The following is a 25983-nucleotide window of genomic DNA, read 5'->3' as shown; positions in this document are numbered from 1 at the left end:
ATATATGTTTTGAGCACTTTTTGGGTTACACAGTAACATTTTCCAAATAAGCACTGGTATATTTTTTATTGGCAATATTGTTTTTAAGCTACGCGGACATTTTTTTGTATAAATATTTTTTTAATGGCAAGTACATTTTGTTGAAATGCGAGATTTTTCTTTAAATATCACATACATTTTAAAATGGCAATACTTATTTTTTAAAGTATAAAAACATTTATTAAATGGCATGAATATTTTTTGAAGACACAGGAATATTTTTAAAAATGTCACATACATTTTTTAATGACAATACACATTTTTTAACCTACACAAACACATTTTTACCTTTGTATAATCATTTTGTAAATGTCATGAATATCTTTTTTAGAACAAAAAAAATATTTCTTTTAAATGTTAAGTATATTTTTTAATGGCACACAATATTTTTTATACAACACAAACATTTTTTACATAACATATACATTTTAAAAAGATTACATACATTCGTTTGAAATATGGGAACATTTTTTTGAAAATCTATCAGCATTTTTAAAATGGCATTAACATTTTTTAATACTGTCTAATTATTCTTTGTTTCCATGTTTTTTAAAATTAAGTAAGTTTATTTTTTTAGAACACATTCATTTAAAATACAGATAAAAAGAGAACATGAAAATAGAAAAAATGAAATTATCACAGCATCATCATGATGTCAGCATGACCATACTGGTCCCTACTTTGCCGGCCCATCACTGGCTCCACCAACTACAGCCGACCCCCCATTCGGGAACAATTAACCTTGGCTGGGGGCCTACATTTGTTCTACATGCCATGCCACTCGCTTTGGTTACGGGTGGATTAGCCTCGATGAAGCTCTTTGCTTTGTTTGCAGACTCACCCGAGCCCAAGTTGTAAGCATGCAAAATCTCATTAAGATGGTATGCACTTCGTCCATCTGTCTTTTCGTAAAAACCAGACAGTCATCTGCAAAAAGAAGATGAGACACCCAGGGCGTTGGTTAGGTCCAAATTCTTCTTCCGTAGTCCCAATTCTATATGCGATATTTGTGCGCGGTTTATCCAGAATGGGCAAAGAACCCGCGGTGGGCTAACCTGGGCTAAGGGCCTACATTTGTTCCACATGCCACGCCCACGGGCGGATTAACATCGGTGGATCCAGCCCAGCTCTCCGATGCTCCGAGCGCGGGAGCGGTTTCCCCATGGGCGGGAAACCAATTTGGCTGGTGCCTTGTTCCTCCAGATTCCAGACTCCTCGAGCATGTTATTGTTATGAAAAAATATAATAACTCCTCGAGTTTTGCAAACCTAGCCTAAGATATCTCTTGCCCGTCACAAAATTGACGAATGTACTATCCGGGGGCCTTATTTATTTTCATATTCGCTCCCCTAGCTAAGCAAAATACAACCTGGGTCCATGGTGAAAATGTTGCTGGCAGTGTGGCAGGAGCGTCGTGCGTGCGCCGAGGGTGCAACGGCAAAAACCCGCCGTCCCCGTTCCGACCCCTTCCCCACCCCAACACCCCCGCCCCGCTCTGAGACGGACTGCCTTTTTCCGTACTCGCAATTCCATCCATGGCCTCCCCTCCCGGCCCTCACCCCCAACCCCACCGCCTCCTAGCCCACTAGCCTAGGGTTTCGGGCCCCGAGATCGTCGTCGTCGCCGCCGCCGCCGCCGCCGCCGCAATGTCTGCCTCGCCGGGGCAAGTCGTGAGCGAGGTCGGCAAGCGCCTCGCGCAGCCGCGCCTCGGCAAGGACGCCCTCGTCAAGCTCCTCAAGGTGACCGCCCCCGTCCGTCCCGCACCAGTCCTCCTCCGATCTAAACCCGCTCGCTTCCGTTCCTCGCGAGACGCTATGCTGCTTCTGGGGTTTTGAAATTGCCTCGAAGGGCACCGCTGATTTTAGTGTTTTTTTTTTTTGGGTTCTCGAACACTGACTGTAGTGTACCTGCTAGTGCTAAAATTAGTAGCTGTGGTTCGCGATTCCGCTCCAACCTTCATGGGGTTACGAGGGGCTGGCGAATTCGAGCACCATGTAGTATTCGTGTGATGGGGCACAGGGGCAGCGATGCTGAAGAGGTTGTATGTTCACTATGCTTATGTTTGACAGTTTGAGCAAAGCCTCTGAGGTGTTTAGTGTCAACTCGGCATGGATCTATGGTGTTTATCATTGCTCGAAACTTGTTTCCCCTCTGTTGAAAGAGTACCAGTACCGTTTATTTCCCTGCCAACTGGAGGCAGTCAGAGAACCTTCAGTTAATTGTCACATGTCTATTATTTCATCAGTAAACAATTTTATGAGCACTTGTTGTTTCAAGTTTGCCTGCTTTGTGAATTGGTAATATGAAGGAAGGTACTAGCAATGAAGATCTATGGATAAGGAACAAAGGAGATTTGATTTTTCAGGCTTCAACCATTCATTATCTTAAACCGTCAGTAACATTTGAGTATTTCGATCCATTTTACAAGATAAACAGGTTAACTGGAGATCAAGTGGGTTAATTTCGGTCCTTCCCTTTTTTCCCTGAAACGGATATTAGCCTTTTTTACTGTTATACGAGAATACAGTTTTGATCTGGTTGTACTGTACTTGTATTTTATCCAGCGTTTGCGGGAGTTTAGAGCAATGGCTTTGTACAAATACATTGTTGGATCTCTACCTGAACTGTTCTCTAGCCCCCATTAGGGGTTACATATTTGCATACTTTTGTTTAATGCATGTATACTATGACAACCCCTCCGACAGTTGAACCTTGAACCTAGTAGGACAGGGATGCAGGCCAGCTCACCGTAATCATCCAAAGGGAAAAGAGTAGCACATTAATACTTTGCAGCTTGACATTTTCTCTAATTGGTTGTTTCTTTTCATTATTTTTTCTCTGAATAAATTTGAATTTACTTCCATAACATGTTTTCTTATTATCTGCAGCAAGCTGAAAGTGCTTTATCAGAGTTGAGTCAGTCCTCCTCTCTGCAAGATGCTCTACGTCCTTTGAGTAAATCACTGGTCCAGAACACTTTACTTAGCCACAAGGACAAGGATGTCAGACTTCTTGTTGCTGTCTGCTTCATTGAAGTTATGCGAATCCTTGCACCTGATCCACCTTTTACTGACGAAATATTTAAGGTATCTAACACTTATGTCTTTCAAGCTTGGCTGTCACTGACTTCTTGTACCATTACCATTTAGTGTTGTGAAAATATGAAGCACTACCTAACAGCCATATTTGTCAGATTATTTCTGTAACATTATCCATTTTCGATTTTTGAGTTATTTAATGTCAAAGAACAATTGGAATAAGGACCACACTCCTATAACACTATGTCAATTGCTTTATCTCAGGAAATATTTAGGCTCTTCATCAGCGAATTTTCAGGGCTTGCAGACACCGGGAGTCCATATCTTACGAGAAGGATGAAAATATTGGAGAATGTTGCTGCGCTTAGATGCTCTGTAATTATGGTTGACACTGGTTGTCAGGACTTGGTTCTTGATATGGCCAAAATATTCTTCTCGGCAGCAAAGTAAGACTAAATCTACTGCTCTTGTTGTTATACGCCTATATTTTGTTACAACCAAGAATCAAGCTTAATGCTCATTTGTCAGTACCTAACTTTCAATTGTAGATACATTGGTCTTACTCATACTGTGGCTTTGATTTGAAAATCATGAGTACATTTTTTCACTTATGTCCTATCAATCGGTTTCTTTTTGTACCGTCTTCCCATTTTGAGATTTTGGAATCGTGAAATCAAGGCCTTGAATACTGTGCATCACATCATCAAGATCTCCAATACTTCTACCGCAAACTGTAAATATGCAGTGCTATGTTTGTTCTTCCATTGAGCTGGGTATTACGGAGAAAGCTATGAACTCTCAAATCGCCAGGTTTCCATTTCCATTTATCACAGTAAATGTCAGTGTGCACTCTCATGTTTGCTGTAGAACTTCTCAATTCTTAATGCGATCTCATGGGTTCCTTATCAAGTGCAACGGGCGATGTACCTAGTGTATGGAGGTGATTTGGTGAACATGTCTTGGCCACAAAAGAGTTGCGTATGCGCCTTGTGGTACTATTCTCTTGTTGTCCTTAAACATGTTAAGATAATTGGCAACATTCATTTTAAAGGGGCAGCCCGATGCATGTAGCTCCCGTTTGCGCAGGGTCTGAGGAAGGGTCCGACCACTTTGGGTTTATTGTACGCAGCCTTTCCCTACATTTCTGCAAGAGGCTGTTTCCAAGACTCGAACCCGTGACCTCCTGGTCACAAGGCAACAGCTTTACCGCTGTGCCAAGGCTCCCCTTCTGGCAACATTAATTTTCCTTAAACAAATTTATACTCAAAACCAAACTGTTATCCTTGGCTCAGCAAGAGCAGAAATTCCATTATGCAAGTAGTTTGCTCTACGTTTATGTGTGCTAAGTGCTCATGTTCAAAGTAGTCTGGCACACATAATTACTGTTTCTGAAAATTTAAATTGGATTCTTTTTATTAAGTGGTTAACTCCTTGATTGTCAAACTGTTTACAGGCAAGGTCTTCAGCAATGTGTGCACCAGGCTATGCTATCAATAATGACACAAATATTAAATGAAAAAGTTACTCAGCCTCTTCTGGATGTGATTTTCCGCAATTTAGTAAAAGATGACAAGGTAAATTCTTTACTGTTCATTTAATACTAACTGTAAGTTGAGGTTGATGTTGCGAGTAATGTTTCCTTACAAGGGAGAATATCCAGTGATACCACACCCTAAATGCTCCCATGATACCATTTCAAAAAAATTCAATTTTTAATATTTCAAAAAATTCTGAAGAAAATCATGAATGTTCACAAGGAATGTGTCTACATCCCCTAAAAAAATCAGCTTCAAATTCGAAATGTACATTGAGAAACAAAAAGACAAATTCAGATGTGAATATTGTCCATTTTGCTTTTGTCTTTTTGTGACACTATTCATGCTAGATTTGTCATTTTTGTTTCTCAATGTGTTTTTCGAATTTGGATCTCATCTTTTTAGGGGTTGTAGTCACATACGCTGTGAATATTCACAAAAAATTCAGAATTTTTTGGAACATCTAAAATTGATTTTTTGAAGTTGGTATCAAGGGAGTATTTTAGGTGTGGTATCACCTGATACCCCCCCTTCCTTACAATATGTTCTTCTCTGCATGAATAACTTAGATATCTGGAAGCTTGCATTATTGTTCTTTGGTCGAAACTAATGCTCGTTTGCTTCTTGTTGCCCATACAGGGAGGAGCCCACAAGCTTGCTGTTGACATCATTCAAAACTGTGCTGAGAAATTGGAGCACATAGTTCGAATTTTTTTGACATCATGCATTTTGAGCAAGGATGCACCGGTTAATGAACACAGGAAGCTGCATCATAAAATTATTCTGGAAATATTCCAGTGCGCACCCCAGATGCTTTTTGCTGTTATTCCATGCTTAACTCATGAGCTCCTGGTATGTTATTTTCTTTTAACTTTGTTACGGTATTATATTTGCATTGTATTCTCCCTGAACATGTACCATCTACCTCCTTAGAGTGACCAGGTTGATATCCGACTGGAGGCAGTGCACCTGATTGGGAAGCTTCTTGTCTTCTCTAATCTTCGCTTTGGTCAAGAAAACCAGATATTATTTATGGAATTCTTGAAGAGATTCTCTGACAAATCTGCAGAAGTAAGAATTGCTGCAATTGATGCAGCAAAAGCATGCTACATTGCTGCATCATCTGGAAATGTAGCACAGAATGTTCTCAGTAAGACTACTACTTTTTTCTGTGGTTACTATATGCGCATTACCATGGTAAGTATCCTTTTCATGTGGATTTTTTTTTAATTTTGGCAGAATCTCTTGAAGGAAGGCTATTGGATTTTGATGACAAAGTGAGGATCCGAGCTGTTTATGCAGTTTGTGATTTAGCCAAATCAAATCTAAGCTCATTTCCTTCTGAGTTGATATTACAAGCAGCAGAGAGGCTACGTGACAAAAAGGTGAGCAGGTATTATTGTTATTTTGCACCGCAGTTTCTCGATGGTGCCTCACTGAAACATTTTCCAGATATCTGTCAGAAAGAATGTAATGCATAAGTTGCTGGACCTGTATCGAGATTACTGTGAGAAATGCTCCAAAGGAACTGCGGCAATTAATACTCACTATGAACAAATCCCAGCTAAACTTATTGTTCTCTGTTTTGACAAAGATTGTGAATCTTTCAGGTTTGTTCATCCCTCTCTCTCTCTCTCTCATACTCAGTCATGCCTATTGTGTTGAGTTCTGGCTTCTATATTTTGGCAGGCCACACAATATGGGGCTTATTTTTGCTGAAGAACTCTTTCCATCACCACTTTCTCCAAAAGAAAGAGCAATGCATTGGGTTGAGTTTTTTTCTTATTTCAAATCACAACATGTTAAGGCTTTGCATGCCATCTTTTCTCAGAAAAGAAGGTAAATACTTGTAGCATAGTATATACTACGATGATGTAATAACTCTGTGAAGCACATTTGACATTTAGAAATTTTCCTTTAGGTTGCAAATGGAGATGCAAGCATATTTATCACTTCGAGCAAAGAAGGTTTGTAAATCATCAATATATACTGAACATTTAGTGAACTTTTTTCTCAAATTGAACCTTGTATGTGCTACAGGAAGATTCTTCAGATGAAATACAGAAGAAAATTTGTGCGTCATTAAGGAAGATGTCTGCTTCCTTTACAGATATCTCTAAAGTTGAAGACTGCTTTGAGAATTTGCACCAGATGAAGGATAATAACATATTTAAGGATTTGACTGAAATAAGCAAAGAGGGCACTACTTATGCAACAGTTCGATCAATCAGAGTAATACTCGTTTGGTCTTTTTTTCTGACGAGACAGTAAATTGTTTGGTTTCTCCTGGTTTTCTTTGCTCAACTATAAACTTACTGAGGAAGCCGTGGTGTATACTATCCAAACGTAGTTTAATATTCATATGTTTCTTTTTCATGGCATCCTTAATTCCTATTGCATGATCTAGTTAGAAGTCATCAGCGGTGGCATATACCATGTGGGTTATTTTGCATGGGAACATGTACATGCCCTCCAGTTTGAGCACTGAATGATTTAAATGATTATCATGAAAACCGAACCAGTCTCTTTTTCTGCGCAATCAATACGGGGGTTGTACCGAGAATATAATAATACTGAGATTGGGGGAAAAGTAGAAGTAAAATATCCAAAGGAGAGCAAATACAAGGGGTGGTCTCAAAGTAGCTTCCTAGAGATAAGAGATAGAGAAAAGGAAAGTCTAGGTAGAACTCATTTAGTGCACATGGAAAACAAACAAAGTGAATTTGTCTTTCCAGTGGGATCTGCATTGTTTTGTCTTTCCAGCGGGATCTGCATTGTTTTGCTTTCCAGGTGGGTCTGCATTGTGTTGTTTCCCATTCTGAGGTCAAACTTGAACATTTGCGTGATGCTAAATCTCTCTAGCTTTCAGCAAACTACAGAATGCCTGACTCTCCTTGTTCTGTTAAAGTATTAAGCTGCTAACTGTGAGTTCTGGGGAGCATTAAATGGTCCCAGTTTACAAGTTAGTGCAAGTACGTTAGTACCCTGTTAGGCTAGTCATAGTGGTGAGTAACTTATAGACTAGTAACATGCATATGTTACTAGTCTATGTTACTACCTTCATAGTGGGTAGTGTCATGTGTGTTATAACATAGGGAGCTTCATTTATTACTTTGTAGAGTCATTTTACATTGGAACCGCTATGTGATGGTAACATATTATGTTACTCCATTTGCCTCTCTCCTCATTAATTACTTGCCATATCATATTTTTTTGCCTATCTGGCACGCATGTTACTACTTATGTACTCCCACTACGAGCAGCCATATGTGTATTGAACTCTCTTTTTCTCCACATGGTATTATTATGCAAAAGATTTTTTTTAAAGATTTGTATCATAGAACATACCCAAATCAAATGTCTACGTTTATACCTAAGTTTGTGCTTGAATGACTGCAGGATTCATTTCTCAAGAGAATTGGTAACAAACACCAAATTTACAGCTTCTGCAAAGAACTGTCTACAAAACTCTCGAATTCACTATTTAATTGGGAGATGATTTGTGCCATTTTGGAGGTTCTTTTCTCCTGCAGAAATGAATTAACCCATTATGCAGAGTCTGCATGTGATCTTTTACTGGTAAGTTATTAATAGCTGTCAAATTATTTGTTTTCTTTTAGGAATATGAACTGCTCTTTGCTGCAAGCATGCAATCTCTTGAAGCTTACTGCATTTTCAGTTTTTACCATTGATTAAACTTTTTTTGTGCTTAACGGCACATCTGTTTTTTATTTCATGCACACATCTTCATCTCCTTTTAAGGGTCATCTTCTATGCTTCTGACTCAAAGGTGTAATCATGTAGCTAGTTGCAATGGCGTTTCCATCATTATTCAGAGGCTCAGAGGAGTACTTGCTAAAGTTGTTCACCGAAGACTCAGTCCTGATAAATGAGAAGAGTCTCAAAATGTTGGCATATTTGGCAAAATCACCGTGTAATTTATCTATTAATTTCAGGTAAAATAAATTGTCATTGTATTGGAAGTTGGATTGTCTTGATCTGTCTGTTTGTTGATAATTGGTAATTGCTCTATGCATGGTTCATGTTTGACGAATCAGCAATGTATTACTTAAGTCTGAAACTAAATGGCCATCTTGAAATTTTAAATTTCCTCCTGTTTGCATTTTTTTTCTTCTTCTCCAGAGATTTTGTATTAGCTCACTAAAAACTGGAGAAAAAAACTTTACTCCTATTCACCACCTTACCAATCTACAAGCGCAAAGGGCGGTAATATAAAGAAAATGTAGGGATATGAAAATGCCAATACCTTTTTGTATTTAATGATTGCAAGTGTGGTAGGTCTCTCCATCTTTAGTTATCTTAAGATGAATATTTTACTCATAGTAAGTTGTCTTTTTTTCTCCAGTAGTGATGTCTACCTCTTACTGGAGCAAAAGTGTATTGAAGGAACACGTGCTGAATCAAAATATGCCATTTCTGCAATTGCTTCACTGATCCAGTCTCCAGATGACAAGAAATTTGCCAAATTATGTAAGGTAGGTACTCCCTCCGTCCGGAAATACTTGTCATCAAAATGGATAAAAGGGGATGTATCTAGATGTATTTTAGTTCTAAATACATCTCTTTTTATTCATTTTGATGACAAATATTTCCGGACGGAGGGAGTACTAATTAGTTCTGTTCTACAATTGCTTCACTGACCCAGTTCCCAGATGACAATAAATTTACCAAATTATGTGAGATAGGTACTTATTACTTCAGTGATTCAGTCATTTTAACTTGGTATTGTCTCGAACAATACATTCTTGTTTCAAGCTTGCAATACATTATAAAGAACGAAGCACCAATATATTTTAAGGATGTTGTGTTACAACTTACAAGTTACATGGATGACGCTTCATCACAACTGTTGCATTATCAACCATGTCATTACATGATTTCCATGTTAAGAGTTTCTTAAAATGAAAAAGACACCGTGTGACAAGTTTCCATGCATATCAAATCTTGAATTAGTTTTCCATGCGAGTCAAATTTGAATTAGTTTCCCATGTGAGTTAAATCAAATTTGAATGTTTATTCATTACTCTAGAAAAGGTGCCATGGACCATTCCAGTCAAACTTTTAGCATGCGACATCATTTGTTTGCAATAAGGTGATAAGCAAACATGTTTACCCCGGCTGTTATTCTGGCAATATAATTAATGAGCGACCCATTTTGTTTGACACCTGTTCTTATCCAGATTCATTTGCATGATTGAATCTACAAGTATCCGCAATTTCTCTCCACTTTATTCAGTTGGGTGAATCGTAAACTGCCAGCTGCGAGCCATATATATAGTCTTTGTTATTGGATGGCACATTAGGTTATGATTTATAGCCCATGTTGGTATTAACTAAGTATGTATTATCTTTACTATGACTAGTTGTTTACATATGGAAATGCTCAAACCTTTGCAGAATGATTGTTTCTGATGCTAAAATGTGCACAATGTTTTTGGTAGCTAGCTATTTCTTCTTATTTTCTTCATGCCTTTGTTTTTAAATGAAGGCGTACTTTGGTGGACGACTTATATGATCCTCTCTTCCCTGCAGAAAGTTGTTGGTGGTCTACATGATAGTCATAATATCCCAACTCTATTACAGTCGTTGGGCTTAATATTGGAGTATTCTCCTTCCATGTATACATCATATGACGACCAATTTATCAATTTTGTTCAACGTGTTTTTGTCTCACCTGAGGTAGGTAATATATTTTTTAGCAGTGATATCTGGACTAAGACATAGCAATTTGATGTCCGCTATGGTTTATGCAGTTTGTTTCAACTCCGGAACTGTCACCCTCCAATGAAAATTCTGCATGCAGTTTCTCTTGCAAACTGAAGGTAAGTTCTGGACAAAATAAAACATTCAACTCATGGTAGATCTAGTAGGGAGTTCCACATGCGAGTAAAATTCATGATGGAATTTTCATTTTTGCTCTCTAATTATTTTGCGGCCAATGTAGATTTATTGTCTCAAAGCACTTGTCAAAAGTTGTTTACCAACAACTACTGCCCGTGATCGAATTGAGAATTTCTTGAAGATGCTGTTAGATATAATTCGTGAAGAATTCACGCCCATTACTATATGGTTCGTATTTTTCTGCTTTCTCACATTATTTTAAATTGTTTTCTCAATAAATGCTCACTATTGTAGCCTTCTGTTTGTTTTCTACTGATTACACCAGTTCTTTAACAGATATTTTACAGTGCATCAGTTGATCAGCTTTTCTACAAATCTATTATATTTTTTCAAGCACTATTGGAACACATTCATTGTGGTGTGGTCAAGTTTCCTTTCTTGTTCTTAGAGAATGTGATAAACATAATTTGCACATCTTTGCATAAGATAGGTAGTCATAGTTACAAGTGGTCAATTTGCTGCAAAATTGAAAAACTTGCAGACGTGCCTAATCTTAGTGTTCTATAAGTTGTATACTGTGTAACTTCCATGAGCTTTCTGTTACCTTTGTGTTTGGGTTACTGTGATGAACTAGTGCATCTCGAGCATCACCTTTTTTCAGCCGGAGGCTTCCTGGTTAGTAGAATGCAAGGAACTTAGGAATTCAGCAATTACACATCGTTGATTTGGTGGTCAATTTAGTGGGGTTTGTAAGAAAATTTCCTGGTTAGTATAATGAGGAAGGTAGGAACTCACCAAACTTATTTTAAAGAGAGAAGCAACTCAGCAAGTAAGCATTGCTGATTAGGTGGTCAATTTAGTTTGAATGGTTACTGGAAGACAAGATTCACCAATCAGGAGTGCAGAAAGAAGAAAGTAAATAGGGTAGGTATAATGTGGAGTTTTAATGCTTGCAAACTTAACTGAATGTTGTTATTCAAGCTAAAAGCTCTTATACAATATTAAATGTGTTTTTTCTTTTCTTTATTGATACAAGTTAATCCTGAATTTATTTACTTGTGTTCTGTGTTTTCACTCTGGTTCTTATGCTGCACCAGTGAAAATGATAAGCCATATCTTAGACTGGCCGCTGGGAAATCTGTACTACGACTAGCTACAAGATGGGATTCACTCATTTCTCCAGAATTATTTCGCACTGCCCTTCTCATGGCCAGGGTATTGTCAATATGCTACACTGCTAATAAGTATCTAATTTTTATTTTTCATGTAGGGGCTAACATTTCTGCCCACTAGTCTTTCTAATTATTTGATAATTTGATTTGCCATTGATTTTGAGAACCTTTGCTGTAAATAAACATCTGTTTGCAGCATTATTTTGCTTACCTACATTGGTTAGTCTTTACTCACATTGCGTAGTTCCATATTTTATGCATGCCAGTATTCTACCTCTCTTTATAATATTACATGTATTGTGTCTGGTTGTCAGGATTCTTCATATATTGTTCGCAAGTCATTCATTCACAAACTTTTTGGCCTTTTGAAGAAGCATGCAATACCTGTTAGATATGCATGTGCTTTTGCATTGGCATCAACAGATTGCGCTGGAGATGTTCGTACTGAAGTATGTATCTTCTTTTCTAGTTCCCTCGTATATATATATATACCATATAAACTTGCTTGTGAGGTGATTCTTATTCTGTTACCTTGTATTCCTAGTCACTTAGGTACTTAACTGAAGTGGTAAAAGAGCAAAGAGGAGTTTCTGTTCATCAGAACAAAACCAGCAATGACTCGATTGTAGAGCACCCAGCATATGCTGTCCTTTTCTTGATCCATACGCTTGCATGTGATGAGGAGTTTCCTTTTAACTTTTGTGAAAAGGAGTCTGGCTCTGCTGAGTTTTGGAGGTATGTTCTTGTTTCAGATGTTTGAATCCCATTGGAAATTTTTCTGTTGCTCAACTAGTTCCCGTGGCTGGAAACATTCGAAGTTTCAAGCCTGTAATAGCTTCCTCCTTTTTTCCTTTGTTTGTTGACAGCCCACTTATTGTGATGTTGAGAGAGCTAGTTGAAATAGAGGATCTGAGCCAAACCAAGCATGGCTCTGCCACCAGCTCTGTATCCATTCTTTTGGGCATCTTTCGTGCTGTTCAAAAGGCTGAGGATGTGATTGATTCTGACATCACTCATGTATATGTCTCTTTTGGCTACCGCTTTGACATTTTTCATTTGCCTATAAATTTCTTCACCAGGTTCTAATTTCCTAACCGCATTCACAGAAACTGCACATTCTCTCAAAAATTGGTTTGCTTATGGTAAAAGAACTTGATAAGCATTGCAAGACATCAGATTCTCCACGCCATATTCTCCTGCCCTCATCTTATTATAGGTTGTCTCGGAGTGAGAGAAAAGCGGATGTAGGTTATTCTTACTATTTACGCTCATGTTTGTTAGAACTTGTCTTAGTTCATTTTTGCATTGACTAATTTTCTCCAGATCGGATTTTTTTTGTAGGAATGCTGCCAACTAGATTTAATTACTGATACTTTTGTGAAGAGAATTCTAAAAGCTCATGAACCTTATAACCAACAGGTACATTCTGTCTGCAGTGTCACCCTTGGTCTCTTGTTTGTGTATATATATACATATATGTAGTTTATGCCTTCTGTTATGGTCCTAAAGTTTTAATTCGTCAACATTAATTTCAGGAGGATACTACATGCTCTACTATTACTGAGAGGGTATCTAAAGAATCTGCTCCTAGAAGGCAAACTCGTTCCTCATCAAACAAACCATTATTTGGACAGTTTGTAAGTGGTCATGAGCAAGGGAAAACAAAGAAAAGTTCAGTCCAGGCGAAAGATGTCCCCAAGAAAAATTACCTGGATATCTTGGAAAAAGACAACGTGTCATCTTGTGGTTCCGCCGGCACAAAGCTGTCATCTCCAGGGTCTTTGGGTTTGACTAATGAAGCTGATTCTAGAGATCTGAAGACAATATCTTCAAAGGACACCATGTCAACAGAGGTACAGTATGCTAGTGTCTGATTGAACTATATGTTTGAGCATTGGATTATCTGTGGATTGGCACATGGAAACTCAGTTTATATTATTTATTTATTTTTGTAGGACTTTCCTGACTGTCATCTCAGAGATTGGTAAGCAAACGAATGATTTAACATGTATTCATTCTTCGGAAATGTTCTCCGCCTGGAAGAATATGTTCTAAACAGTACTTTGTCTTGTGATACCATGCTTTGCGTAACTGCGAGTATAGCATAATGACGTGCATGCCCTGCAAGCTCTGCTAAATTTATGTCTGTCTGCTAATACATGATTGTTGTCGATGTTACATCACTATTTAGAATGCAATGATAGGGAGCTTTTCTCATTGTTTATGTGTGTGGCTTTATGTGGTAGAATTAGTATATGGCATGGCATCTCAAGTTAACTGCAATAATTATTGGGTCTATGCCTAATAGTACAATCAATTCGTTACCAAATAAAGCAAACCCCTGTATGTCAGAACTTGTATTCCTGGTAATCTGTCTAGGGCTAAGAAAAGAGTAAAGTGCAGTTTGGACCAACTATTGTAGTCACTAGTTGCACACTTGACCAGGTATGTTCAAGTATGGTACCAATGGTCACATAATATTTTTGCACTTTGGACTAGTTTATGACCAAATTTTACGTGGGTCACACGGGGCATAGCTAGAACTCAAAAACTTCTAAATAAAAGAATGTGCACTTCGGTCATAGAGCAATGCGGTTTGAAGAGCTGATGGTCGTCAGATTTTTATCCGCTTTTTGAGAAACAGAAATATCATATTTTGTGTCAGAGAATTTGAAATTTTGTGAAAAAATTGAGATGAACTAGATATTGCAATATACATGCAATTAAGATGAAACATAAAGGAATTTTAGTGTGTTTCCAAATATCAGATCCAGATATGGGCTTTAGTGCTTTACAGCTGAGTACCAGCTAGTATTAGTCTATGGGTGTCACTGGTGAAGTCAGTTCGGCTGTGGCTTGGATCTCAGGATTGCACTTGCCAGTTCTTGTGCATCTTAACAAGTATATTTGGCTGCCCCCCTTGAAATAGCACCACATTCTACAATTATTGCAAGAATACCGTGGGAGTTCAAAGTGTACTTCCTGCTTATCGATAAATACCTGATGCCAATATTTGTTATGTCCAAAACCACATATATTTTGTTGAAGGTCTGCGGGTATCTACACTGTTAATAATTTATATGCAGCGCCTAGCATAATACAAAATAACTGTTAAACGTTAGTGCTTTCAAGTTTTTTTTAACTTATGATGATGATAGTCATCATAAGCACAAGATGCTGCTTCTTTGCTCCTGTTATATGGTGTCAAATGATTTATATTTTCAGTTGGAAAACCTTTGTCAAGTATCCATCCATGATTACTTACGTTCCGATTTGTAGCAGTGAACTAGACGAAGATGTTGGTGATTGTGATGGTAATTTTGTGAAGCGTCCTTTCTCCAGCAACAAAACAGGCAAGTCATCTCCAGTAACCAAGACATGATTCACGATATTATCTTCACATCAGCGCTTCCTAAAGTCCATATGTTATGCGAACTGCAAAGTCGTAACAGGCTGGTAGTGTTGATGCACTATATATGTGATTCATTTGAACCGTACACATCCTTACGTCCTAAAAATGTCTTTCCTGACTGAACATTCGTCCAATAAAGTTGCTCACAAGTCACAAATCACACACAACTACTTCCAGCCAACAGTCATGCAGAAATGGCGATATCATGACTGTTTTATGTCACCAAGTGACTAGCCGTGCAGCTACCTTTATGCGTTTCACTGTATATTTGCAGTCCATATATTAAATATAGCTGAGCGATCAACCTTCCATTTTTTAGCAGTGGCTGCCCTCAAGAAGAAAAGCAAGAGAGCATTGGATTTGAGAAATGCAAAAAATTCTGCTGGATCAGCCGTGGACACAATAGACAATGTAAGTGCATTTGGGAAGCATATGCATGATTCATCCCTCATTTGTGAATATCATGAGCTGATATTCCTCTTTTTTTTTGCCAGGTTCGACGGACCAGATCAAGGAAGGCGCAAACATAGTAACCATCTAACTGAAGTTTTAGCTGACGTGTCTTAGACTTACATATGCTGAGTTCCGTAATACCTTTTGTACATCCGCTAGTGAGCACTTCAGGTGCAGCAATGATGGAAAATCTTTGGTTTACATACCATCCGTGAAACCTTGTAAATAGAGAAGTGGATGGTGGAGTGAGTGTTCACGTAACTTATCTGATCAAAGTGAAACCGTGGAAGTTGAAATGTCAGACCTGGGATCGTCTGTTGGTTTCACTGAAGACTTGAGACCACAACTGTCGTTGACCTCTTTTACAAAACTACGTAGTTGTAAATTGATACGACAGGATAAATAAGGGATCTTTAGATGACTGTCATTCGTTATTCCTACCCAAACCAAGCATCAGCTGCTGCGGCTAAAAAAAAAGCATAAGCTACTGCGTCTTCCGGACAGAACAAATCCCTTCGCGGAGGCAAAAACGTGGCCCTGGACCGCAGAACAGAGAACAAGGCAGCATCACTGCAAGTATTTGCTCTTCTTCCCTGCATAGATTGCCAGGAGGTATATGGCGGCGCAGCCGGCAACGGTGGCCCAGGTGGTCTCCCAGAACTTTCTGTTTTTGATCCTTGCCATCTCGGGGGTCTCCGGATCTAACGTCAGCTCGATGTGGATGTTCATGCCGAACAGGCTCACGACCACGATGCCAGCGGTGATCACCACGGTCGCCGTCGTGAGCATCACGCCCATCTGCAGCAGCTGGTTCTGCTTCTCGTCCAGCATCATGTTGATGTAATCCTCAGTGTCGTCCACATAGTCGCGGAGCTTTGCGCATTAACAAGGTGCATGTCAGGCTGTTAGAAACATGCTTGGAATACGTTATAAGCCAACAGCTAAAGACCCCATGGTGTTCACGTTGAATCAGAAACATGCTTGTAGCCACGTTGAATCGGAAAGGTGCATCTGGTGTTACGAATCTGTAGCAAGAGATGTGACATACGTACATGGCATAATTTGTTCAGCGTGCCATCAAACTGCACGAAGTAAGCTTCGAGAAGCATTTCCAACTCTTCTACATCAGGCTTAACAAAAGCGGAACTTCCGTGGGAGCTCTCTATGCCATCGCCACTGTCTTCTTCCTCCCTGAATTCAAGTGCATATGGAAGATTAAAATGAAAGCAACACATCTTGAGAACGACGTAATAACTACTCCATCTGTCAATTAAGCTTAACATCATCGAATTGTGCTTGATTTATTTTCAAGAGAGTTCAGGTAGTTATAGCTTTTATTAACCAACCGGATCCCAGAAACCACAGAAAAGAAGACACATTATCTATAGGTGACATACTTCTCATCCTCATGGTCAGGAGATGCATGTTTGTTGGAGTCCACTTTAACCGATGACTCATTGACTCCTTGAAACGCAAGCTTCCTCGTCAGGTACATCTCGGACATATCCGTGTCATCGTCAACCAACTGCTCGATATCATCCCTCACCTGCGAATAAAGAGACCACGGCAGCACATACAGACGATGAAATGATTAATTAAATTGATAACGTAGTACTCGCACCGTTCACAAGTATAGGATGTTCTAACTCTTTTCTGATCCAGATGTCTATAGACGCATTTTGGTGTGTTTGTTTACTCATTTATTTATATTTGGTGTGTTTGTTTACTCATTTATTTATATGTAGTTCATATTGAAATATTCAAAACATTTTATATTTGTGAAAAGTAGCACTTAACTTATGCTGGTCATAGTGGGGAATAACTTAGACTAGTGTCATATAATGAGATTACTTCCCTAATGCATAATATCATAAGTTAGTACTCCCTCTCTCTCAGTTTACAGGGCGTGCGCGTATCCTTAAATCATCAATTTAACCAATCTAATACAAGTTATATATTACAAAAATATACCAATATAATTTTCAGATGTTCTATTTTCAAACGATATAATTTTTGTGTTATATAGTTTATATTAGAGCAACTTCAATGGGGCGACCCATTTCGTCCGCCCGCGTCCGTTTGGGTCGGCGCGGACAGAAAAGACGGCCCAATGCGCCGACCCAAACGGACGTGCGTCCGCTTTCGTCCGCCTGCCGACCCATTTCCGGCCCATTTTTGAGCCGGATTTGCATCGGCGCGGACACAAGATGGATGCACGCGCGCCCTCTCTCCTCCCCGTGCGTGCACAACCTCCACCACCGGCTTCGTGACCGACGCTGCCGGCCATTTTTTCCGATAAAAAAGGATACATAGATAGTTCTTGCGTACATAGATAAAAGAAAAGATCAACTACTCGTCGCTTTCTGATTCTGACTCGGTAATGTCCTCCTCCGACGTATGAATATAGGCGTCATCAGCATGCTCGTCCGCGAAGTCCCACCCCGATGTTTCTCGCAGCCTCAGTCTCATTTGAGCGGTCAGCTTTCGCGTACGCTTGCCCTCCCGATAGGCGGCTCGCTCCGTCCTCCTGGCCTTCCTCTCCGTCCTCCTCTGCTCATAGAACTGACGTTCGTCGACGATGTTCTGCGGGAAGCGTTCGCGCCACACCATCAAGGCTTGCACGTCCATCTCGGCGAGGGCGAGGCGATGCATCCGCCTCTGGTGGACGCGACGATCCTCGTCGGTGAAAAGCCGCAGGAGAGGCGCCAGATCCTGCGCCCGCTGGCTCGACACGTCGGGAAAATTCATCTCCTGTCTCGGCCGCCGGAGGCGGCACGCCGCCGCGTCGTACGCGCGGGCCGCCTGCTCAGCGGTGTCGAAGGTGCCGAGGATGAGCCGTTTCTCGCCAAACAAGATCTCGGCGGAGAAGGCGACGGAGGGGCGCTCGCGGACTCCGCGGAAATCCGAAGCGTCAAGTATGCACATTGACATGGTGACGCACAGGCGGCGAGGCTAATGAGAGGGGGCAAGACGAGTGGGGGTGGTGGCGGACTGGCTGTGGAGGGAGCGCCACCTTTATAACGAGCGCCGGCCGTGGCGCGCCAAAATGCGCGCGCGAACATTTCCCACGCTCTGGAGCGCCAAAGCCAGCGCGCGCTAGGCCAAAATTTCCCCCCGCGCGCCACCCTTTCCCGCACGCTGGCATGGCTGCTGGCATGATCTAAAGCGCGCGCGGTCATGAAATGGGTCGGCGCATTGGGCGTGCTGCCGACCCAAATCTAAAAGAGGGCGGCCGACGGGCGCGCGGCCGACCCAAACGGACAAAAAACGGACAAATGCGCCGTCCGTTTGGGTCGGCCCATTGGAGTTGCTCTTAGGGTGATAAAACTGATAACCTAGGTATACGTGCAGGACTTGTAAACAAAAACAAAGGGAGATCTTAGATTGTCTCATTTAATACCATGCATGACACAATGTAGTACAACATTTAATGTGATATAGTATCATGATATGATATCAAATCCCCTCTTTTCTTATTTAATTGTGTGCCACCTCATCATGAAGGTCTAGTTGGCATACATGATACCACTTATGATACTCCCACATGCCAACTAGACAATTTTGACGAGTGATATGGAATTAAATGAGGAAAGAGAGGGTTTGAGTATCATATTAGTCAACAACGGAAAATACACCTGGGTGCTCCGCCCCCTTATAGGGATATTAAATTAAAAAATACCAAGAAAATTTTAAAAAAACTGGAGTTTGGGGACATCAAACCTGAATGCCCAATCTACTCCCGTGTGAAGTTTTACGAAAAAAACCCAGGAAATGTATTCGTGGTGAAAGAAATACAATCTGACCTAAGATTCATCCAAACAATTTTTTCTACACATAGAATTTTTTTGTGTTTTTATTGAGTATATGTTTCCTGGTATTTTTTCACAAAACTTCACATGCGAGTAGATTGGGGCACCCAGATTTGATATCCCCAAATTCCAGATTTATTTTGATTTTTCCTGTTTTTTTTTAATTTCATACTCATATAGGGGGGGGGGGGGGGGGGGTGGAGCACCCTAGTGCTCCAAATCCTCTTCCAGTCAACAACCGTCTATATGGAGTTGCCATGTTATCTATAATAATCAAACCTAATAACCAACATGTATAATCATATGTGCTTCTTTTTTGTTGCTAAACTTTCTTCATCTAATTAGTTGTAGACTCAGAATTATGTTTCCACCTATATGTACATGCTTTTAGGATTGTTTCTTTTTAGGGTCATTAAATATCTCTCTTTGTAATTAACTTACCACATCAGATTTTATACCTACTTGGCAGCCTTAACGTCTGTACAAGGTGAGCAGTGTGGGAAGGGCCATATACTTCAAGCATACAACGGCTCATGAATCTAAATACAACCCACGTCAGCACACACGCATCTTATAGCATCACATTCAATGGATATAAAAGATGAATGAGACCAAACTATATCTCATCTAGCTGAATTCTAGCAAAACTGTATAATTAGTACTCCTACCTTCTGCACGCGGCCTGTTAGCTCTACCAGGCGGCTCTTGATCTGCCTGACGTGCTCCAGGTTGAGCGTGCTAACCTTGGAGGTCAGCTTGTCCAAGGCCGGATACGCCTCCTTCTCGAGGGCCAACGTCTAGCACCAACAGAAAACATGGTAAGTTCACACGCTTTTGACAGATCATGTGTTTAACAGCCGAAGCCTGCCTACCAGCGTACCTCGGATTCCATGCATTTGCATGTGTGTTCGAGGCAGACCTCTAGCACCTTGAACTCGAAGGGCTGGATCTTAGCGCTGCCAGGCATTGGCACGTTCCCCTGATCACCACCCAGGTCTATGTCGTCGGTTGCCGGATTAGTGGTAGACGCATCCTTCACGTAGTAGCAGGGAAGTGAGAACAGACTTGACAAGGGCCGTGCGCCCAATGGTGGAATGAGCGAAATGCAAGAGTGTTTAGGTTTAAAAGCGCTCCACCGACTATCTTGCTTAACACCATCACGACCGAGGCCAACCTTTGGGTCACCGCCCGTGCAAAAAAATTAGGGTCTTTCATATCGCGAGAGTAATAATCCATGTGGTGTCGTGGGTGATTTGTAACAAACTCTATTCTCTCTTATTTAAAGGATGAGGCAAAGCTTTTGCCTCCGTTTCTAAAAAAAAACGTAGTAGCAGGAGCCGACGGAATCAGGCGAACAGTGCAGATAACTCACCGCCATATCGTAGCAAGCATGCGTTGACTAATTGACTGCTGACTAGTGAAGTCGTACCGGGAGCGCGAGGCGGGCGTGGAGTTCTTGGAGGAAGGGGCGGAGGCGCGGGTTGCCGGGGTCGCGGACGAGCACCTCGGCGGCGGTGACGATGGCCTTGACGTGCTCCAGGTTGACGACGATGGCGCGGTCGCGGCCGAGGATGGTGGACGGGTAGGAGATCTGCGGGTCGAGCATGCGGAGGTCCCGCGCGGGGAGCCCCGTTATCTCCATGATCCGGTGCCTCCCGAACTCCCCCGTGCTCTCCTCCCCCGCCGCCGGCACCACCAGCCACTCCTGGCTCGCCGCCGGCGCGCCCTTCCGCCGCGGCGCCAGCGCGGTCTGCGGCTGCCTCCGCTCCATGCGCGGGTTCCCTCGGTCAATTTCGTGGACTACTGAGGTCTGAGGCCGCGTGGCGTACGTGACGCGGTTATCGGTACGAGGTCTTCGCTGAGGAGCTCGAAAACAGCTTACCACATGTCCCGTGTGGTGTAGGCGCGGCGCTTATTACGGGCGCGCGCGGATGGCGACGATGGATGCCCAGCGGGCCGGCCACGGCTCTTTTCTCCGTGGACGAGGATGGTCAATCGGTGCGGCGGTGCCACTTGTCTGGAAGCCAGTAGGCATTTGGACGTAGTAGTGTTCTGTTCGGCACGTATGCTTGTCCCATGGTACCAATGTCTCTCTCTTGGCATGTTTTACCTCCCGTTGTTTTAAATCTGATTTTCCTGGAAGAGATCACTACGACGGATCCGATTACGGTATGTACAATGATTTTATACACACGCACATACGACGATTGTTGAGTCTGAAAGAACAATGTTTTGTTAATATTTGCGAGCTCAAGTTAAAAACACATAGTTTTTGAGTAATAGTGTAGAATCCTATGAATTTTGTTGAGTTGGATTCTCAATGTTTAAACCTCTTGTGGTCGGAACATGGTGGCGATGTGGATGGGTATATACCATAAGCCATGGGTGAGGTAGCTGGTTGGACAGAGGGAAATTACTCTTATACACCAGGGGCTGCCTATGAATTACACTATTGAGGTGTAACAGGGGTGCATGTGCATCCCCCAGAGTAGGAAGTTGTCATTGGAGAAATACCCTTTGGTTGGCGGCTATACACACACCTATATAAGAAAAATAATAATTGATAATTAAAAAATGTTTAGAGTTTTTCAAAATAAACTTGGCTTTTTTGGCACTAATATATAAAATTTTCACGAACAAAAACCCAGCGTTGACTTCAGGGTAAAAAGACAAAAATCATTTGCTATTATAGGTCACTATTCGTACTATTTTGGCCATTTTTTTATTTTTTAAAAGAAGTCAATGGATTTTTTCTGTGTAATTTTTCTTATACAAGTAGAATGGGAGGTCAACTTTATTTCAAAAACATTTTTTGGAATTTTTTTGACTTTTTATTTAATTACTAATTTCCCGGCGTGTAGGAATGTCGGAACCTTGGAATCAATATGACTCAAATAACACTTCAAAACTATGAAATTGTGCGAACCAAACTGTGGTTGGATGGTTAGAGGGACAGTGGTATCCCCAGCCCACCAGAGTTTAAATCCTGTTGTTCGCATTATTCCCGGACTTTCAGTGGGAGAAGACGTTCGGTGACTTCGTAAATCTCAAGATGATATGCTGGTTCAGTCTCTCAAATGTGCTCATAGGGGTAGGATGTGCGTGTGTGCGTTCATAGGGGTGAGTGTATGCACGTAGATATGAGCGCTTGCGTCTGTACTGTGTTAAAATAAACTACGAAATTGTAAATCATGATACGAGAGGGCAGATCTTAGCCACCATTCAATTATTCCTACCCAAACGAAGCTATGGTATCATATTCTCAGGGCAGGGAAACCCTTTGTGACGGCGAAAACGTGCCCTGGACTGCATAACTTGCGGTCCGATGCTTCCTCTGTCCGGTGCGGCACCGAGAATAAAGCGCCATCACTGCAAATATTTGCTCTTCTTCCCTGCATAGATGGCCAGGAGGTATATGGCGGCGCAGCCGGCAACGGTGCCCCAGGTGGTCTCCCAGAACTTCATGTTCTTGATCCTCGCCATCTCGGGGGTCTCCGGATCCGCCATCAGCTCGATGTGAATGTTCATGCCGAACAAGCTCACTACGACGATGCCAGCGGTGACCACCACGGTCGCCGTCGTGAGCATCACGCCCATCTGCAGCAGCTGGTTCTGCTTCTTGTCCAGCATCAGGTTGATGTAGTTTTCAGTGTTGTCCACATAGTCTCGGAGCTTTGCACATTAAAGGCTGTTAGAAACACGCTTGGAATACTTTATAAGCCAACAGCTAAAGACCATAGTATTCAAATTGAATGAGAAAGGTGCATGTGGAAATGTAGTTCATATTCATAATGCTACCAAGAAGTGTGTGTGTGTGCGCACGTGCGCTCTTATCTGGTGTAATGAATCTGGAGCAAATAGTCAGTGTGCTGAACCTGATAGTGGCAATCATTTTGATATAGCAATCATGTCTCAGGCTTAACACAACATTAGGCCAATAACTAGTAGTGAACAGAAGGAGATGTGACATACATGGCATAACTTGTTCAGCGTGCCATCGAACTCCACGAAGTAAGCTTCAAGAAGCATTTCCAACTCTTCAACATGAGGCTTAACACAAGCAGAACTTCCATGGGAGCTCGCCGTATCACCGCCACGGTCTTCTTCCTCCCTGAATTCAAGTAAATATGGAAGATTAATGTGAATGTGAAGAGTAATAACTGTCCATCTTTCGTTCAATTAAGCCTAGCATCATCGAATTGTGCTTGGTTTATTCAAGCGAGTTCAGGAAGTTATAGCTCTTAATCAATCTGTCTGATCCCGGTAACCAGAAAGAAGACTCATTAGCTATACGTGACATACTTCTCATGATCATGACCATGATCAGGGGGCGCATGCTTGTTGGAATCCACATTAACCGACGACTCGTTGGTGACTCCTTGAAACGCAAGCTTCCTCGTCAGATACATCTCGCACATATCCGTGTCGTCGTCTAGCAAGTGCTCGATATCATCCCTCACCTGCGGATCAAGGAGGCCATGACGGCGCAAACAGACAATGAAATGAATAATTGAATTGATAACGTAGTAGCACTCAGCTTAAACTTGGAGCATACACTGGCTCCTGAACACCAGTTATATTAGTACCTTCTGCACGCGGCCTGATAGCTGGACCAGGCGGTTCTTGATCTGCCTGACGTCGTCCAGGTTGCTCGTGCTAACCTTGGTGGTCAGCTCGTCCAAGGCCGGATACGCCTCGCTCTCGAGGACCGACGTCTAGCACCATTAATTTTTGCACCAAGAGAAACATGGTAAGTTGGTACAATACGCGCTTTTGACAGATCATGGGGTTTAACGGCCTGCTTATTGTAGTAGTGTACCTCGGTTTCCATGCACTTGGATGTGTGTTCGAGGCAGACCTCGAGCACCTTGAACTCGAAGGGCGGGATCTTGGAGCTGCCGGAGATTGCCGGAGATTGGCACGTTCCGCTGCCGGTTGCCGGATTCGTGGTAGCCGCATCCTTCACGCAAAAGCAGGAGCCGACAGAATCAGGCCAAAAATGCAGATGAACCCAACACCATACTACCATCAGTTGGTTAGAAAAATGCAATCTGCCATCAATCTATCGTACAGTAGCAGGACTGGCTAAATGGCGATGGGTGTTAATGGTGGGTGTGGTCGTACCGGGAGCGCGAGGCGGGCGTGGAGTTCTTGGAGGAAGGGGCGGAGGCGCGGGTTGCTGGGGTCGCGGACGAGCACCTCGGCGGCGGTGACAATGGCCTTGACGTGCTCGAGGTTGATGACGATGGTGCGGTCGCGGCCGAGGATGGTGGACGGGTAGGCGAGGAGCGGGTCGAGCATGCGGAGGTCGCGGGCCGGGAGCCCCGTCATCTCCATGATCCGGTGCCTCCCGAACTCCCCCGCGCGCCGCTCCCCCGCCGCCGGCACCACCAGCCACTCCTGGCTCGCCGCCGCCGCGGCCTTCCGCCGCGACACCGGCGGCGACGGCGCGATCTGCGGGTGCCTCCGCTCCATGCGACGGGGCTGCGGCCGTTGGTGAGTTCCCTGGACTGAGAGCGCCGCGTGGCGTGACGCGGTTATCGGTACGAGGCAGTCGGTTAGGATCTTGGCTTGGCCGCGGCGGGCCAGAGGAGAAGAATACCCGGAACAGTTCCGGGGCTTTCGTTTCGGGGAAGCAGTTTTGGTTTTAACAGTGCGGCGGCACGTGGGCGTCTCGGCCCGCGTAGGCGCACGGACGGGGTGCCGGTCTATGAACGTCCGTCTCGTGGTGGTCCGCGCGCGCGGGGGGATGGCGACGATGGATCTGCTCAGCGGTTGTTGGCTGGAGCCTTCTTTTTCTCCGTGGACGAGGAGGGTGGTCAGTCGGTGCCATGTGTCTGGAATCCAGTAGGAATTTGAACGTAGTGTTCTGTTCGGTTTGTATGCTTGTCCCGTGGTGCACCTGTCTCTGTCTTGCGTGTTTTCAACCCGTTAATCGTCATCTTCCCGTGTTTTAAATCCGGTTTTCCTCGGAGAGATCACTGCGATAGATACGACTACGACATGTACAATGAGATGCTACTTTAATGATTCTATACATACACATGTACTCCCTCCGTTCCAAAATAGATGACTCAACTTTGGGTCATCTATTTTGGAACGGAGGTAGTAGTACATAGGATGATTACTAGCACATATGCCCGTGGGTTGCACCGGAGAAAAGTTAACCATTCAGCCAAGTTAAATACAATCCGGTTGCAATTATATGTTAAGCTATATCATACTCCCACTGTCCCAATATATACCGCCCATCTCATGTTCACTCACAATCTCGTGTACAAAGCTTCCAAAGTATTGGGAGTTAATTTCTTCTTTTTGAGAAATGCGGAGTGAAATCCTTCATGCTCATCTGTAACAACACAGTGGTGTGTTTGTTTCTCTAGGAATAATTGGGACCCACTTTTCACTCTCTATCGATTGCTGGAGCGGTTTATTGAACTTGCAAATGTATATGAATTGATGAAAGTTAGTGTAATAAAATGAGAAGGCGGTTATTTAATTTGACAAATAAACAAACCCTCTCGTCTGGATTTAAAGGGCTTGGCGGCCAAAACTCTACGACCAAGTGATAACCTCGCATGAAGATTAAATGCGTCTAATTATAGCCGGTGACAGCATGAAGAAGCAGCTTCCAATTGGAGGAAAGAAAACCCATCGCACACA

General features: G+C 42.3%; 3 protein-coding genes across 5 annotated transcripts; 1 reads left to right on the top strand and 2 right to left on the bottom strand.

The window, feature by feature from the left end:
* The first annotated feature begins 1512 nt into the window (after positions 1-1512).
* Positions 1513-15812, top strand: LOC123071558 (sister chromatid cohesion protein PDS5 homolog A-B). Of its 3 annotated transcripts, none has more exons than XM_044495136.1 (28): positions 1513-1778; positions 2928-3125; positions 3342-3523; positions 4531-4651; positions 5252-5464; positions 5546-5762; positions 5852-5997; positions 6065-6222; positions 6302-6451; positions 6534-6579; positions 6653-6844; positions 8012-8191; positions 8417-8568; positions 8982-9108; positions 10166-10312; positions 10387-10455; positions 10578-10702; positions 11572-11689; positions 11961-12095; positions 12191-12381; positions 12513-12663; positions 12753-12890; positions 12988-13065; positions 13182-13499; positions 13602-13630; positions 14926-14999; positions 15378-15469; positions 15553-15812. In XM_044495136.1, the coding sequence occupies exons 1-28, from the start codon at positions 1686-1688 to the stop codon at positions 15586-15588; spliced, it is 3876 nt and encodes a 1291-aa protein (XP_044351071.1). In that variant the 5' UTR covers positions 1513-1685; the 3' UTR covers positions 15589-15812. The 3 variants fall into 3 exon arrangements, with proteins under 3 accessions (XP_044351071.1, XP_044351070.1, XP_044351069.1); XM_044495135.1 differs by having other exon boundaries at positions 8979-9108; positions 14929-14999; XM_044495134.1 differs by having other exon boundaries at positions 8979-9108.
* A 20-nt stretch (positions 15813-15832) lies between these two features.
* Positions 15833-21192, bottom strand: LOC123071561 (magnesium transporter MRS2-E). Its single transcript, XM_044495138.1, has 6 exons — positions 20750-21192; positions 20201-20353; positions 19989-20117; positions 16909-17057; positions 16564-16702; positions 15833-16384 (listed from the first exon to the last, which is right to left on the bottom strand). Exons 1-6 carry the CDS (start codon positions 21089-21091, stop codon positions 16079-16081), a joined length of 1218 nt encoding a protein of 405 aa, XP_044351073.1. The 5' UTR covers positions 21092-21192; the 3' UTR covers positions 15833-16078.
* A 1269-nt stretch (positions 21193-22461) lies between these two features.
* Positions 22462-25009, bottom strand: LOC123071559 (magnesium transporter MRS2-E). The gene is made up of 6 exons (XM_044495137.1): positions 24445-25009; positions 24140-24280; positions 23907-24035; positions 23623-23780; positions 23293-23431; positions 22462-22992 (listed from the first exon to the last, which is right to left on the bottom strand). Exons 1-6 carry the CDS (start codon positions 24793-24795, stop codon positions 22687-22689), a joined length of 1224 nt encoding a protein of 407 aa, XP_044351072.1. The 5' UTR covers positions 24796-25009; the 3' UTR covers positions 22462-22686.
* Between the last annotated feature and the right edge of the window lie 974 nt (positions 25010-25983).

The sequence above is a fragment of the Triticum aestivum genome, chromosome 3B (assembly GCF_018294505.1).
Source record: "Triticum aestivum cultivar Chinese Spring chromosome 3B, IWGSC CS RefSeq v2.1, whole genome shotgun sequence".
Classification (NCBI taxonomy): domain Eukaryota; kingdom Viridiplantae; phylum Streptophyta; class Magnoliopsida; order Poales; family Poaceae; genus Triticum; species Triticum aestivum.
This window is presented reverse-complemented; position numbering and strand designations above follow the sequence as displayed.